This window comes from Vipera berus (assembly GCF_964194415.1).
Source record: "Vipera berus genome assembly, chromosome: 3".
Lineage (NCBI taxonomy): Eukaryota > Metazoa > Chordata > Lepidosauria > Squamata > Viperidae > Vipera > Vipera berus.
This window is the reverse complement of record NC_138204.1, coordinates 59,110,256-59,127,750: the sequence shown is the minus strand read 5'-3', so window position 1 is coordinate 59,127,750 and position 17,495 is coordinate 59,110,256. Positions and strand designations below refer to the sequence as shown.

Sequence of the window (17,495 nt, the reverse complement as noted above, 5' to 3'; positions counted from 1 at the left end):
AAATCTGATCTTTTACACAAGATAACTGACTACAGCTGGATTGGGGCAAAAAGGTCATAGAGCTAGCAGGCAATATAATTGCCTATATCAAGTAACAAATGAAGGGAACTAACCCATTGCCCAGACAACTGCTTCTTGCAATCACAAAAGCAGATTGGGAAACAATAATTGTAAACTGAGATTTCAAAGTGCACCAGATTTAAAGATCAGACTTTATTAATAAATATTTTGTATCCCACAAGGCAAGAACATTTGCAATGAAAATTGAAGCTCATGTAAATTCAACACAGCATCAGTTTACCTGTTATGGCATTTTGCACCAAAAGGGGCTACCACTGATCATGTATGTATTAAAACAGCAGACATCAGGATTGGAAGAGTTTGTCTGATACTATTTTCATTATCCCCCAAGAACAATCTTTCTCTCTCTCTCATTAATATGTGATTTTAAAAGAATAAATCTCAAAAGATTATTTCTCTAGCAACGAAGGGAAAGTAGTTTTTTACATCCCCAAGAAAGAGCTACATCAATTACAAACATTATTGTCCCTTGCATAATGCTAATGGAGAATTTCTCCTGGGCTAAAATAGTGAAATATCCAGCATTTAATGCTCTCATGTGGAGAACATTTTTCCCCTAAAATAGCCAAAAAGATCAGCATTGTTATGCTGATCTTCATATAACATGGTTATACTGTATTTCTTTGGTACTTTCTTTTGAATATATTACCTTGCAAATGTAGATTCTTTTATTTGTCTTTCCCTCTATCATGTTTAGGGACGCAGTGGCTCAGTGGGTTAGGACACTGAGCTTGTCGATCAGAAGGTCGGCAGTTTGGCGGGTTGAATCCCGAGTGCCGCGTAACAGAGTGAGCGCGTTACTCATCCCAGCTTCTGCCAACCTAGCAGTTCGAAAGCACGTCAAAATGCAAGTAGAAAAATAGGGACCGCTACGGTGAGAAGGTAACAGCGTTCCGTGCGCCTTTGGCATCTAGTCATGCCGGCCACATGACCACGGAGACGTCCTCGGACAAGCGCTGGCTCTTCGGCTTTGAAACGGAGATGAGCACCGGCCCCTAGAGTCGGAAACGACTAGCACGCATGTGCAGGGGAACCTTTACCTTTACCTTTACTATCATGTTTATGATTCTCGTGCTTAAATCACTGATGATCCCCCCCTCTAGAGACATTTAAGCTCCATTTAGCATTGTGGCATCCCAAGGCAGCCATTTTTGCAGTACTCAGGACACAAATTTCCAACAAGGTTACTTAGCTGACATCAAGTCATTGCCATGTAGAACAGCTCAGAAAAGGAATGTATAGAAAGGGCAAATAACAGAATCAGATTAGATAGGATGTAAACTGCACATTCACAAAGGGTGTTTCTAGCTTGAAAAAGGTTGAATAGTTTTTAAACAACCTAAATCCTGTAATAGCTTGGGGTTGGGTGGAATGGTAAGTGTTTAAAACCACAGCATGTGACTCCACATTTCAGTTCTAGTGAGCACTGCTTTCTTTCCTGATCCTCTCTTCCCTAAATGCTTTAATTGCAATTTTAATTGTGAACATAGTGTATTGCATGGCCCTTAGTCACTTAGTGTGTCATAAATTCATTGCACTTTTATGGGCCAATTAAAAGGAAAGTGGAGCAAATGTTTCTTGAGCCACAGTATTCTTTGTATTATTAAGTTTAAGATTTGTGTATGCACTTTCCTCATTTACTTTTTTCTGATCTATAGTAAACTGATATGTAAAAGTGCAAGTGATATGTAAGACTTTTTCAGTGTTCTCCTGGACTGAGTCTTAAATCTAAGTAAATAACAAAATCTTGATTCCTTCTCCCCCACTCCACCCTCCAACACACACACACACACACAAACACACAAACACAAGAGAGATGAAACATGGTCTGTATAATCTTGTTAATCCATAACACACCAGCAATATTATCTCCATCATAATTAGAATTACTTCGTAAGCCTAACCAAGATTGCTTACAGATGAGTATTTTATTATGAAATCACAATAAATTCACTGGAATTTATTAAGAAACGAAAATCTATGTATAAGCCTTCCATCTTTTCGTACTCCCTCTGGTATCTTTTTCCATTGGGACAGAAAGTCTGACTTTTCTGAGAAACATAGCAAAATATTATAGGCTTCCAATGAGGAAATTTCACCCAGCTCTTCTATTACCTTTTTCAGGAGGTACAATTTCAACCTGGGGAGAGATTTATTGGGCAAAATGAGGTTATCATACCTCATTTTATTATAAATTTATTTTTTTATTTTTTAAAACAAAAAACTGTGTAGAGCTGCCATTTAAAACTATGACATTGAAACTCAAAATTTGAATGCACATACAGCTGTTTTGGCATGGGTCCCATGAATGTTGGTTTACCAATATTATGGTTATAGGAAACAGCCAGTTGGGGCACTTTTGCAGTATAATGCAAGGTCACAGTGATTCCTCTTTCCATCCCCACATCCAATTGAAGAGGCTTACCCAAGGCACCTAACTTGCCTCCAAAGTATACCACAAAGCAGAAAAATCTCAGTTAATTTCCAAGCCTAACAAAGTGTGTGAGAAGTTATCCCTATATATTTGCTGCACTTTTCTGTTACCTGCAGTCACTTCAAAGTGCAGCATAATGCTTAAGCCTCAGCCCTTGAAGGATTTTCAAGTCTCATTAAACCAACAGACTCCCCCACTATTTTGCTTAGCTTCAGCTTCAGGTGGAAAGCCGGTTCTCATGGTTACCAGAATGAAGGACATATTCAGTCTGGTGAGTGTAGTAAATGAGTGTGTGGGCTTCTCTGTAGAATTCTGCATTCCTTTCTTAAACCTAGGAGGTAACTCCAATATCAGGCAAACGAAGAAGCAGTATTTCCTATGACACTAATAATAATAACATTGATTAAAAGGTTTGTAGTATCAAAGATTTGTCTCTGGTTTCTTTCATTAAAAAAAAATCAAGTTATTCCTAGGAGAGTATTGGTTACATGCAGCAGGATTGAGTGCTGCTGAAGTGAACAGCTTTGCCAAAACCTGAAAGTCCAGCTTATGAGCCTACGCCCACCTCCACTTACATGGAAACTGGAACTGTAGCACAAAAGTGCAGCACTGGTGGACCAAAGGCTTTCAAATAAAGGTGTACAGTATTTTTATATACCCTCGTTCTAGCCATCTGGCTAATATACCTATGTTCTGTCCACCAGCAAATATGTCTCAACAATTCTGGTCAAACAAAAAGACATTCAGACAGACATTCAGCACAGCTTGCAGTCCAAGGTGCAAAAAGACTAGTGCATAAAGCCTGGAATCTCTTTATGTTAATCCAGGCAGCCAGTCATGGATGCTACAAAAATGTCACATCTTCTTGAGACTCAGCCCACTGCCATTGACCATCATATTCTGGGTGCTTCCTGTTATTGAGCTTGCAATTCTCTGAATCCATTTTGCTGCTCCTGGAGGCCTTTATTGCTAGATTCCCTTTGCTTGGTTGCTCAGCAGCTATTGAGGTAAATTTCTCCTCAAGGCTCTGCACCAGCATAGGGACTTGTCTACCCAAGATTCCATTAGCCATTGGTGGTGACAAATGGACAGGTGCACTTTGCTTCTTAAAACTTTGGTTTTTAACTAAACCAGAGGCCCATTCAGGGTAAGTTTTGCTTTTGTCTTGCTCTTTGTCCACTTTTGCAAGAAAGATCCTCTCTAGATCTGCCTTCGATCTTTCTAATTCACTTCTGCCCAGAGGTCTACCTGAGGTAGGTGATGTTATGGGCTCCACAGAAGAGCTTTGTCCATATTCATCCATATCATCAGCTAGTGTGTCCAAATAGCTACCAATAGATATACTATCCAGTTTATCATTGGGATCCTGAAGACTATTCCAGCTGCCTCGTCGGGATGTATCTTGACTTTCTACCAAGCTGTACTGACTGCTGGTAAGGCTGCTACAATGGCTGGTGAGCATCCCTTTTTCCTCAAGGAACCACTTGACAGCTTCTATTCCATCATTCACAGCTACCAGTTGATGGAGGATCTTGATATCTATTGTTCTTAGATAGGCCTGTTGATGAAAGAAGAAGACATAATCAGATCATACGCTGGATGGATGATTTCCCAAGGTAAATTGGAATTACTGTAGACTATATAATAGTCAAAGGCCCAATATTTCTCAACACAAACCACATCAACTACAGAAATATTTCGAAGGGATAATTTTTCACATTTAAGTGGGCTCAGTATGTTTTCATATGCCAAACAATACACCCATTCTAAGGCAACATGCTAATGATCCTTCTCCAATACACATGGTTACTCCCACTCAGGTGACTGAAATGGAAGGGAAAGGATTGTGTATCAATGACAGAAAAAGGAATTATCTGTTGGTAGTCTTGGCCATTGCTGAGATATACTGCTTAACATTCCAATTTTCCCATCAGGTGTCACCCAGTTAAAATCCAACACTAGTTTGACGTACAGCATGAGGCAAAATAGAAGGAATTCTAGCCTTCTATCCACTCTAGTACAGTAAAAAAATGTGTGCTAAGGATAAATTATGGTGAACACTTGTAGAGGCACCAGGCTGGGAAAGGCTGAATCAATGAATCAACAAGGAGAAGGCATTTCTATTAATTGAAAGTGTTATATTTTAAACTTTTTTACTACAGGATTTGCCATTAAGTCTTTTTGCAATTTTTCCTCTATAGGCAAATTCATTAATACAAACTAGCCATATAAGGCCCTAGGATATGAAACCGTATGAAAGGGACCATCTGTCTCTACCTGTTTATTTTTCAGAATCTGGCATTTTCCCATATTACCTCAAGCTTTTGTGCTGAGCAGTAAAGACATGGTAAAGATTTAAAGTTTTATGTACCAAGTAGCAATAGCAAACAGCTCCTAACAAAGAGAATAATCCAACATTATTTGATTGTGAAACAGCTGCTTGGCTATATGAATCAACTTCAAGAAAACTGGAGCTGCCAAAGTGTTCAGTCTGTTTACTCTTGAATGTTACCCTGCAAGAATAGGAGATGCAGTCACAAAGGGCAGAAGAGAGGCAAAGTTCTTGAAAAGCTAGCACAAAACTTGTTTAGAGAAGCTTGATTTATTAGCCATGATTCAAAGAACACAATATTGGTAAATGATTCCAGCTGGACTAGATAATGTTGAACTAGCAAGATGACAGATGTGAGCACCATGGACAGAGGGGAACGGTTCCAAAAATACATGCTTAAAAATTAACCAAAAGGAATGTCTTTGCCTATATAGATTAAGAACAGCAATCCATGGAAAGTGGGAACACTAGAAGCCACGGATTGAGGGTGGCTTATAGATTATTCCAGCAAAGCATGATATTTATTTATTTATTTATTTATTTATTTATTTATTTATTTATTTATTTATTTATTTATTTATTTGAATTTATATGCCGCCCTTCTCCCTGAGGACTCAGGGCGGCTCACAACAATAAAAATTAAAAACATAAGATGAAAAGTTTTAAAAAAGAATTAAACAATAAATACAATAATTACGTGACGATTTAAAAAACCCTATAAAAACCTAATTAAAAAACATAGTCAGTCCAGACCCGCTTGTTGGAACAACCAAGTCTTCAGGTCACGGCGGAAGGACCAAATGTCAGGGGCCATCTGCAGCTCTGGGGGTAATTCGTTCCAGAGGGTTGGTGCGCCCACAGAGAAGGCTCTTCCTCTGGGGGTCACCAGCCAACATTGCCTGGCCGACGGCACCCTGAGGAGGCCGACTCTGTGGGAGCGAACCGGGCGATGGGATGTTGACAATGGCAGCAGGTGGTCTCACAAGTACCCCGGGCCTAAGCCATGCAGGGCTTTAAAGGTTATTACCAGCACCTTGAATCGCACCCGGAGGGCAACCGGAAGCCAATGCAGCTCGCGCAGGAGTGGTGTAACATGGGAGTACCAAGATACTCCCATGAGCACCCGCGCGGCCGCATTTTGCACCAGTTGAAGTCTCCGGGTGCTCTTCAAGGGCAGCCCCATGTAAAGAGCATTGCAGTAGTCCAGGCAAGAGGTGACGAGGGCATGGGTAACCATGCATAGGGCATCTCGGTCCAAAAAGGGGTGTAACTGGCGCACTAGGCGAACCTGTGCGAAGGCCCGCCTGGTCACGGCCATTAGATGATCTTCCAAGTTGAGCCGTGAATCCAGGAGGACACCCAAGTTGTGAGCCCTTTCTGAGGGGGGCAATACCTCCCTCCCCATTAAAAGAGAAGGAACTAGTTGGACAACACGAGATGCCGGTATCCACAGCCACTCGATCTTGGAGGGGTTGAGCCTGAGCCTGTTCCTTGCCATCCAGACCCGCACCGCCTCCAGGCACCAGGACATCACGTCAAGGGCATCACTGGGTTGGCTCGGGTTGGAGATGAATAACTGGGTATCATCTGCATATTGGTGATACCTCACCCCAAAGCCACGGATGATCTCACCCAGCAGCTTCATATAGATGTTAAACAGGAGGGGGGAGAGAACCAACCCCTGAGGCACTCCACAAGTGAGGGGCCTCGGGGTAGATCTTTGTCCCCCTGCCAATACAAACTGTGAGCGGCCCGAGAGGTAGGAGGAGAACCACCATAAAACAGTGCCTCCCACTCCCAAGCCCTCAAGCCGTCGCAGCAGGATACCATGATCGATGGTATCAAAAGCCGCTGAGAGGTGAAGTAGGACCAGGACAGAGGAACAACCCCTGTCCCAGGCCCGCCAGAGATCATCTACCAGTGCAATCAATGCTGTTTCCATGCTGTAGCCAGGTCTGAAACCGGACTAGTACGGGTCCACATAGTCCTCTTCCTCCAGGAATTGCAGGAACTGACGCACCACCACACTCTCGACAACTTTGCTACAAAGCGAAGGTTGGAGACAGGATGGTAGTTGTTCAACGAGGACGGGTCCAGAGCAGGCTTCTTGAGGAGGGGCCTCACCACCGCCTCTTTCAAGGTGAAGGGGAAAACACCCTCTGTCAAAGAAGCGTTGATCACTGCCTGGAGCCAGCCCCGTCACCTCCCAGGCGGCCGAAACCAGCCAGGAGGGACATGGGTCCAGTAAACAAAGTGGTAGCGATCAGTTTACGCATGATCCTGTCCACATCATCCAGAGTCACAGGGTCAAACTCACCCCAAATGGTATCATCAAGACCTGCCGCCTCCACTCCGCCGAACTCCGCAGGCATGTCAAACTCGTGACATCATGTGATGTCACATGACATATTGGGACTTTTTTCCCTTTGTCGGCAATGGGGTGGGTGCAGTTTCGGCATGACGCATCCGGCCCATGGGCCGGCAGTTTGACATACCTGATACAGAGGGATCTACACCTATATAAACAGTCTGTTTATACTGTAGAATTCTTGGCCTAAATGACAATTTGTCACATGCAAAATAAGGCTGCTTACAATCCTCTCACCCTAGTCTCACACTAGTATTTCCAACAGTAATTGTAATGTGAAAATAATCTCAGCTTTATATATTCCACATTTGCCACTTCTTTATCTTGAAACCAAATTCAGCACCATTTGTTAACATAAAGGAAGGGGTGGGAAGAATCCGATTATATCCATGATCTTGACCTGGTTTTATTGAGGTGGAATGGCCCTAATACGTAAATGTGTTCTTAAAGGAACTGAAGAAAATTACATTTATTTTCCTTTGATAATTCTCCATATTTGCCTTTGAATTGAATATTTGAAGTAGCAGATTAGCATTCACAATAATCTCTACATTTCAGTTGTGCAACTTGATCTTAGAAACTAGAAATGTGAATGAAGAAATGGAGGAATTGTATCTACGGAAATATTTGTCCAGAAACCATTTCAAAATATCAGGAAAAGACTTGAGAACAAATAGGATATGAATCCAGTAACACAAGGCTATAGTCCTATTTTTGAACAAAAGCAAACACCTGGTGTTTGTTCAAGAGCTGTGACTAACATGTTGCAGCAATTCCCAAAGAGTGGAATGAATTGTTTTATCTGAAACTGGATGGATAGCTTGGAGGGAAGGGAAGAGGAAAAACTCTGAATTCCATCTTAATTGTTACTTGTAGCTTTCAAAACAAGCTCTTTATGGTTAAAAATTCAAAGAAAATACAGTGTCAACAGCACCTATATTTGTTAGTAATGTCAATATGCCTATCTAAACCTTATAAACTTAGCAATAGATTTTAATGGCACATCAGCTGGAACAGATACTCAGTCACAAACACATCCAATATATCTGACTGTAGGTCATATTACCTGTGGTTCCTGTGAATTATAGTGCAAAACATCTGGAAAGGCACAGTAGGAAGATGACTCATTAAGAGTGAGGTGTGGTGGATTAACCATGCTCATAAATCCACCTCGAGTTAATGAGGAACACAAATTCCTCTGAAAATACTCCCACTTTAGAAATGAGATTAACTCTATAGAATGCTCCAAGAATGAATCACAGGATTCATTTCACTGGGCAGCTGCTGACTTTGTCAATGGTTCCTCTTTATAGGGTTAAATTTGTTTTCAAAATAAAAGGGCTTTATTTTAAAATGTGTATTATTTCAGCCTTAAATATCAAGAATTTATGGAAGGGTGTTCGTAGGACAAGGGATATATTAAGCAGCCTTATAGAGAATAGATACCTAAAGGTCTCCTTATCCACAGTCTGTGCATCCCAGATGAAGAAGATTTGCTACAATAATGAGGATCTTTCCAATGGGAGATGCAGCTGCTGATCTGAAATGAGTCTTTTCAATAACAGCCCCAACAGTGCTGTCCTAGAAAAATGTTATAGTCCTATCTAGGCATACAAGCTGGCTGGGTGACTTTGGACTAATCACTGTCTCTCAGCCCACAACTTGCCTTGTTATTGAGAGGAAAACAGGAAGCAGAGCATTACATAAACTGCACAAAATAAATGTAAGATATACAGATATCCTGGACTTGCAACCAGTCATTTAGTGATGGTTCGAAGTTACAACGGTACTGAAAAAAAGTGAGTTATGAACATTTTTCACGCTTATGACTAGTGCAGCATTCCATGATCAAAATTTGGATACTTGGCAACTGGTATGTATTTATGATGGTTGCAGTGTCCCAAGATCATGTGATCTCTTTTGTGATTTTCTAACAGGCAAAGTCAGTGGGGAAGCAAGATTCATTTAACAACTGTATTATTAACCTAACAACTGCAGTGAACCACTTAATAACTGGCAAGAAAAGTTGTCAGATGGGACAAAACTCCTTAACCACTGACTTGCTTAGCAACAGAAATTTTGGCCTCAACTGTGGTTGTAAGTTGAGGGCTACCTATAAATCTATTAATAAATAAGCATTAAAATACACAGACCCCTGACTCCCGGAGGCCCCCTCCAATGAAAAATGCCTTACACTGATTGTATTGTCTCTTGCTCCTACTGTAAGCAAAAAAATTTTATTCTCCTACCTAGGCCTTTGTAATTTATAAATATATCTACTGCATAGAATTTTTAAATCTTCTGGCTGATGCTTTTATTACACATTAATATTTTGTGTTATTTGAATTATTAGTCTAAGGCAGGCATGTCAAACTCACGACATCACGTGACGTCGCGCGACGTATCGGAGCTTTTTCCCCATTGCCGGCAATGGGGTGGGCGCGGTTTCGTCGTGATGCATCCGGCCCGTGGACCAGCAGTTTGACAGCCCTGGTCTAAGGTTTTTTTAAAAAATCTTGTGATTATGTATCACAACCCATCTAGTAAAACTGGGTTTTAAAGGATGGCATATGAATCTAAAATTCAATTACAAATTCTTCAGGACTTTGCAATCACAATTATAACATTTTCTCCAAGACAGGAGAAAAGTAGGGGGGAAAGCCATAAAAATTAGTCCCAATCTCTGATCTTTGACTCTAATACACTGTTTCTCAACCTCAGCAACTTTAAGATGTATGGACTTCAACTCCCAGAATTCCACTCACCTTAACTTGCTAAGGTTGAGAAATACTGGTCTAACATTTTAACTACCACTCTATGCTGGAGCTAATATTGTAGCTACAGATAGAGTGCACTGATACTTTTAAAATCCCTCAGTACCTTCCTGATTAGTCTCTCAACTATTTTCATTATAATTTAATTATTTCCTCAGAATACAGAAAATAATCTCTACTTGGAGATTATTTGTACATAAAGGTAAAGGTAAAGGTTCTCCCGCACATGCGTGCTAGTCATTTCCAACTCTAGGGGCCAGTGCTCATCTCCGTTTCAAAGCCAAAGAGCTAGCGCTTGTCCAAGGACGTCTCCATGGTCATGTGGCTGGCATGACTAGATGCCAAAGGCGCACGGAACACTGTTACCTTCCTACCGTAGTGGTCCCTATTTTTCTACTTGCATTTTTACGTGCTTTCGAACTGCTAGGTTGGCAGAAGCTGGGACGAGTATTCCAGTCTTATTTTTGAACTAAAATTATTCTAAAGAACTCCGATAGCATACTGATTTTCTGAGATTTATGTGCCAAGGCCTCCCAGGCATCAAAACAATATCCCTACTGAATTACAGCACTCTCCGGTGAAAAGAGGGAAGGTAAAGAAAGCTTGACAGAATGCAGTTAATAAAATGGGCCATGAATCTTTACATTTTGTTTTGCACACATCTGACCCAGAACATTTAAAATACAGATCCTACAAAGAATCCCATCCCCTACAACAATTATTGTGAAAAAGATCCCATGATTTCATTTTCTTCCAGCCTGGGCTTGCTTCAGTTAGAAATAATACAAATAGTTCTTTTAGAATTATAATCCTAGTACTTTGCTTTGTGTTTATTTAGTCTCATCACATAACCTTGCATTTAAAGCTTGTAAACTAGTAGGCAGCTAATGAACAAAACACCAAACCAGTGAATTAAATTTACTTTGATAATAAACAATTCAGAAGAGCAGCAGAAAATACAGAATACAGCCAAAAGAGAATCCCATTTAAAAGCATGGAGAAAGTTAAACATTACATGAAATGATGCAACCATTTTCAATCCAGATCAAATGTATTCCCACCAAAGATAAAGATCAGTTTCATGAACTTTCAAAAAGTTTTTAGAAAGGGATTTTGGAACTGAGATGCCACCATCAGAAAGGCTTCCTCGTATGTGAATATATTTTCTAGGACGTTTTTACTGTGGAAAAAGTGAAAAGATAACATCTTTGAGTCACGCTCATCCATGAAATTGTCTTGGAAACAATATGGAAACGACGTGCCAATGTTTCCTTCCAGGGTGTTTTTCAGCTTCCCAGACTAGCCTGTGGCCCTCATATTTCCCAAATAATAACTGGACTTCCAAGTATAGACCAGATTAGCAGGAACTACTACTACGTGCTGAGGCCTGGAGCAAGTGTCCCAAACAAGATAAGAAGAACTTGAAAGCACATTACACATACTTCTCTGTATCAGTTGGTGTAATGTGATATCCAACAGGATGTATTACCCTGACCTCAAGTTACATTTTGACATTTTATCTGTTGGCCGTGCTGGCTGTCATTGAGAGAGCTTGCACTCCAGCGCATCAGGGGCGCAAGCTTTGGTAAAAGCACGCGTGGCCAACTCACACTGGCTGGGGCAGGAAATAGGAGTTTTTCCTGACTCTTCTCCTTTATATCCTCCTTAAAAAGGGACCTTTTGAAACCCAGAGGGTCAGGGAGAATTAACTGTACCAGTCTCGGTAGCAAAGCAGGCCTCCCAGGAAATAAAGACCTTTCCAGGAAGTAGCACTCCGGCAGGCTACTTCTGCCTAAATTGTTTTGACGACAACCTCTACTAGGAAGACTACCTTTTCTGGATTTATACTTAAGATGTAATTCTCAGAAAACAACTACAGGTAGTCCTCAACGTACGACCACAACTGAGCCCAAAATCTCTGTTGCTAAGTGAAACATTTTTTAAGTGAGATTTGCCCCATTTTACGACTTTTCTTGCCGGTTGTTAAGTGAAACTGGATTCCCCATTGACTTGGCTTGTCAGAAGGTCACCAAAGGGGGAATCACGTGACCCCTGAACACTGCAACCATCATAAATATATATGCCAAGCATCTGAATTTTGATCATGTGACCATGGGGATGCTGCAATGGTTGTAAGTGTGAAAAATTATCATAGGTCACGTTTTTAGTGACCTTGTAACTCTGAACACGGTGGCTCAGTGGGTTAGGACGCTGAGCTTGTCGATCAGAAGGTCGGCAGTTTGGCGGGTCAAATCCCAAGTGCCGCGTAGCAGAGGGAGCGCCTGTTACTCGTCCCAGCTTCTGCCAACCTAGCAGTTCGAAAGCACGTAAAAATGCAAGTAGAAAAATAGGGACCACTACGGTGGGAAGGTAACAGCGTTCCGTGCGCCTTTGGTGTCTAGTCATGCCGGCCACATGACCACGGAGACGTCCTCGGACAAGCGCTGGCTCTTCAGCTTTGAAACGGAGATGAGCACCGGCCCCTAGAGTCGGAAACGACTAGCACGCATGTGCGGGGGAAACTTTACGTTTTACCTTTAACTCTGAACGGTCACTAAATGAACTGTGGTAAGTAGAGAACTAGGAATTAAAGGCAATCAAGCTAGACTTTGCTCTGCTGGCAATTCTCTGACATATGGCTCTGTTTTGCATGTACATGCAAACAGTGAAAACGGTCTGGTTCACCACGTGAAAATCAATCTCCTAAACCAGCCATTTTTGGCAGTGCAGCATGTAACTTAATACATCCCAACTGTTTTCCTTCCACATTTCTCAGCATCCTCATAAATGAAGAAGTTCATGATGGAAACAAAATATGTGACGGACGAAAATACCCTCAGTTTGAAAAATCAAAACAACACACTCTTCCTTAAGAAAGTATTTTCATGCTGGGGAGCAGATGTGTCCCTCAGGCAAACAAGCCGGCCTATGTGTGGAGAATGGAGTCCTGTTTCATTGCATTCTGTTTTCTGCCCGGAGAAACAATCTCAGGACAAAACAGTTTTCTCTCATTGTCTATTTTATGTTGACATGGAAAACTAATATTTAAATGCCAAGTTTCATAGGAAAGATCATTTTAAAAATGGGGATTAGATTAGTGTTGAAGCACCGCTGCTTATTACAATGCTGATTGTCCTATTGGGTTCCCAAATTAAAAAAAGACGTAAAGACCAGAATATTCATTCAACCTGAATATTGTACGTGACAATATTTTCCATTTTTATGGACATCTCAATAGATTAACAACACAATCCTGCATATATGGACTCAGAATTAAATCCAAATTCAGAGGGATTTAGTCTCACATAAATGGGCTGCAATGTAAATCACACCTGGATGACACACGGCAGAGTGTTCATAACCAAAGCTTTTAACCCAAAGTTTAAACCCAAGCTTCAAGATTCTTGAGTCATCTTCACTTTCTCAACAAGTAACCCTCCATAGTAACCTGTAGTTACACCAGAGGATTGAATATAGCAATCCTATGCATTTTTTAAAACAAAATATTTGAGTCAACTTCAACTCTTGCTGACTTCTTGGATACATACATACACAGGAAGTTAGAGATAACAGCACAGCAGTTTGCTGTAATGCTGGATGGGGATTTCTGGGATTTAAAGTCCACAGATCTTAAAGTTGCCAAGGTTAGTCACCCCTGCTCTAACCTTTTCCAACTTTGCGGTCTAGTCTGTCCTGGTATTTCATGCATACCTTCTTGGAAATAAATTCTATTGTTATTCCGTCCTAATTTTCACCTCAAAGAAAAGAGCATCGAAGAAGCATTTTTACTTTATTAGCATTTTTTGTAAATTGCTAAAAACTGACTTGTAGGAGAAAATTAGGGTTGTGACTGTTGCCATCTATTTATTGGGTTTCATTGGTTTGATTAACTTTTTTTAATTATTTGTTTCATTGGATTTAGAGCTTACTCAACTCCCAGACACCTCTGGATGGCTTACATGTTAAAAACAGAAACAATGAAATGAAAACAAAAAAGAGAAACATGTATATCTGTTTTGTGGTTATTATTTTTAAAGATTATTTTATTATAAATGTATTTTTCAAAGTTAATGTTTGTTAATAATGTTATATTATGGATATGTTTATGTAATAAATGAACATATAAGCCTCTAAGGATCATTTGATTGGGCTGGTAATAACAAATTAATAAATGTATTCTTTCCTTTCTGTTTAAACATGTCCAGTTCTTGGAGACTGGACAAATCCCTGAAGTTTTCTTGGCAAGAATTTCCTGAAGTGGTTTGCCATTGTCTTTCCTAGAGTTGAGAGAAAATGACTGGCACAAGGTCACTCAGTTGGCTTTGTGCCTAAGGAGGGACTAGAACTCATGATCTCCCAATTTCTAATTTGATGCCTTAACCACTACACCAAACTGGCTCTAAGAAATGTATACGTTCTTCTATTTGAATCTCTCTTGCCCTAAGGTTCAATTATAATAAATCTGCCATGATGCAATATGCATGATTAAAAACAATCATAATAATAACTTGAGCTGCTACCTTGCTTAGCTGATCCTCGCAGGTTTGGACTTGATTAGTACTTGGATGAGAGGAATCAGGGCAATAGACTAACCTGAGAAGTTTTTTTAAAAAATCTCAAACAGAATAGCAAACTATTTCCATTTTCAGAGATGTTTTTACAATTGGAATGATATATAACCCTCAATAAGTAAGTTAAAAAAAATCTTAAAGGACAAGATATGGATGCAGACATGAAGTTACCTAGAGTTGAACTTGAATAGATCTTACCTAGTGCCTGTTTAGTTTAGTTCCAGGTGCCAAATAAATTTATTTATTTATTTTTTTATTTTTAATTCCATTTATATCCCACCCTTCTCCGAAGACTCAGGGCGGCTTACAAGCTTAGCAGTAGCCTTCATTCTATGTATATGCCTGCTTATTAGGGCTTTCACACACACCCCAAGCGGCATTATTACAAAGTCAGCTTATTGCCCCCAACAATCTGGGTCCTCAGAACACCCTAAAATCATTTTATGATTACTTCAAGCAAGCTGTTGTTTCTTAGATCCAGTCTATCCATTTTCACGCTTTTGTCTCAATTGAGCTAAACAAGAATGCCAAGTATGTAACACTCTGTGTGTGGGTGTTTTGCATGTGTATATGTGGATGTGTGTGCGCACACATGGGTGTCCATTAAATTGAATAGGAGATTTGGTCCCTTATTACTTCAATGGAATTCTTTGCAGAATCCCATTGAAAAGCCAACTGCATCGCTAGAATGATACAGACTTTCAGAGACACACCTTGTTAACTTTGAAACCAGACTTGGAAAAATGTCTCCAGTATCTAAAATTGGGCACCACATATTTCAGTTTCAATCTGGTATTTGAAATGGGCTGGGCTGGGAAATGGTAGCCTCACGATCAGAAGTATAATGGATTGAGCATTGAATATAGACTGAGAACAGAGTGAACTTTTAAAGATATACTAATATAAGTAATCAATAATATAGCAAGCATCTAGCACAGAAGTATTTTTCCTTTCCAGCCAAGAATGGGAGTGCTTGTCATATCCAAAATCTGATGATTTAATCTGATTTTGCATCCTGGAAAGGAAGCTGAGCTGGAACAGAGGGGACAAATGGGTGCAGGGTTGCCCACTATCAGATGGGGATGCAGTGCTTGGAACTAGGAATTGGGAAATGGGGGACGGGTCATCCAATAAATTGATAGCCTTTAGAAAGATAGGCAAACTGAACTGAGCAGTTTTCAGAACCAACAAGTAAAAGACAGGAGAGCAGGGCTAAGGTCCAGGCTCCAGGATGGGCATTAATGATCAGGTTCAGCAGGGACCATCAGGGGAAGGTGTCCAGAGGAGAACCCCAAGTTCACTCAACATCAAAAATCTGCCACCCAGCCAGTAGGGCTGGATTTGCTTCATCTAAAGGGGGAAAAAGGCATTTGGGGAGATTGGGAAAGAAAACTCAATGTACCTGCGGTAGTTATGTAATGTAACAGAAGGCAAGTCCACCCATTCATAGTCAGAGATTCTTTATGCCAAATCAGTTGTTACTGCTAGCACAGGAAGGCCACGCCGCAGTTAGGAATGGAAAGTGGAATGAATGAGGAAGGACTTTGGCAGAACCAGACCTTTGCCTTTTCTCCTTCCAGAAGCGGAACCAGACCTTTGCCTTTTCTCCTTCCAGAAGCGAAAAAAAGGGTGAGTGTGTGTGTGGGGGTGTGTGGATGCGTGTGCAAAAGGGGGCATCCTATCTTTCCGCGCGGAAAGGGAGCGGGGGTTCCGTGACTCACCAGTTCCACCTTCAGAGCCTTGATCTTCTCCCCCAGCCCGTGACGCGGCCCCCGATTCGGACTGTTCCGAAGCAGGTGAGCAGCGGGGTCCCCCCGCAGCCACCGAACCAGCCCGTCCGGAGGTTTCTGTCCGAGTTTCATCTCCAAATCCTTCAGGTCCGGAGGCAAGGAGAGCTCCGCGCCGCTGCCCGGAACCTCCATCCCGGGAAGGGGGCGGGAAAGCGAGAGGCTGGATCTCTAGCCTCGGCAGCTGGAAGCGGGCGCTCCCTTCCCCAACCTTCCAGCTGGGCTTTTGAGCTGAAGGGTTCGGCCTGGCAAGGGAGTCCCGCCCAGAAGCTCTGGGCGTGTGGGCGGGAGTTCCGTAGGCAGCACCCTTATAAAATCGGAGCCTCTCCGAGGGCCTCGGCCAATCTCTCGGCTCCGAAGTCTCACTTGGCATTTAACGCGGACCTTTCCTTCCTCCCCGTCGCCGTCCTCGGATTCCCCTTCCTTCCAAGGATGCTTAGAAGCGGCCGGCATTCAGCCCGGGATGAGTTGGCCGCGTCGGCCGAGGAGGCAGCGCCAACGCCTAGCAAAAGTTCCAGGGGGCTGCAAGGAGCAGCGCCAGGTCGCCAGGCGTGGCTGCCCCGTCCCGGGATTGCAGCAGCAAACGGCAAAATCCGCCTGCCTCTGCTTCCCTAGCAGGGCTGCCCCCCGCTTCCCCCCCCCCCGGCGCGGCTCCTCTTCCAGCCTCCCCTACCTGCCCCGGGATGGGAAACACAATGCGGAGGAGCTAGCCGCCGAGACGCGAGCTCAGCTACCGTAATGCCGCTCGGAGAAGCCTATTCCGCCCTTACCTTATTTCCTGACTGGAGAGCAGGAGGAATGAACAAAACACTCGCAAATGGAATCCGGCCTTGCCAGATTGTGAAGGATGCCTCTGAACGTCCCCGTTTAGATTCGGTAGGCAACTTTTAAGACTTGTGGACTTCAACTCCCAGAATTCCTCAAGTCCAGAAGTCTTAAAAGTTGCCATGGTTGGAGACCCCTGGTTTAGCCTGTAGATCAGGGGTCCTCCAACCTGGCCACTTTAAGACTTGTGGACTTCGACTCCCAGAATTCCCCAGCCAGCCATGCTGGCTGGGGAATTCTGGGAGTCGAAGTCCACAAGTCTTAAAGTGGCCAAGTTTGAGGATCCCTGCTGTAGATTAAACGTGCTTTTCCTTCTTGACCCA

The 17,495-nt window shown here is 42.1% G+C and overlaps 1 protein-coding gene across 2 annotated transcripts; it reads right to left on the bottom strand.

Moving 5' to 3' along the window:
• Positions 1–1,697: 1,697 nt before the first annotated feature.
• On the bottom strand, positions 1,698–16,482 carry LURAP1 (leucine rich adaptor protein 1; the record flags this gene model as incomplete). Of its 2 annotated transcripts, none has more annotated exons than XM_081322759.1 (2): positions 1,698–4,073; positions 16,282–16,482. In XM_081322759.1, 2 exons carry the CDS (start codon positions 16,480–16,482, stop codon positions 3,360–3,362), a joined length of 915 nt encoding a protein of 304 aa, XP_081178885.1. In that variant the 3' UTR covers positions 1,698–3,359. The 2 variants fall into 2 exon arrangements, 1 of the variants encoding a protein (XP_081178885.1); XR_014025823.1 differs by lacking the exon at positions 1,698–4,073 and adding an exon at positions 10,866–11,169 and having other exon boundaries at positions 16,282–16,480.
• Positions 16,483–17,495: the final 1,013 nt, after the last annotated feature.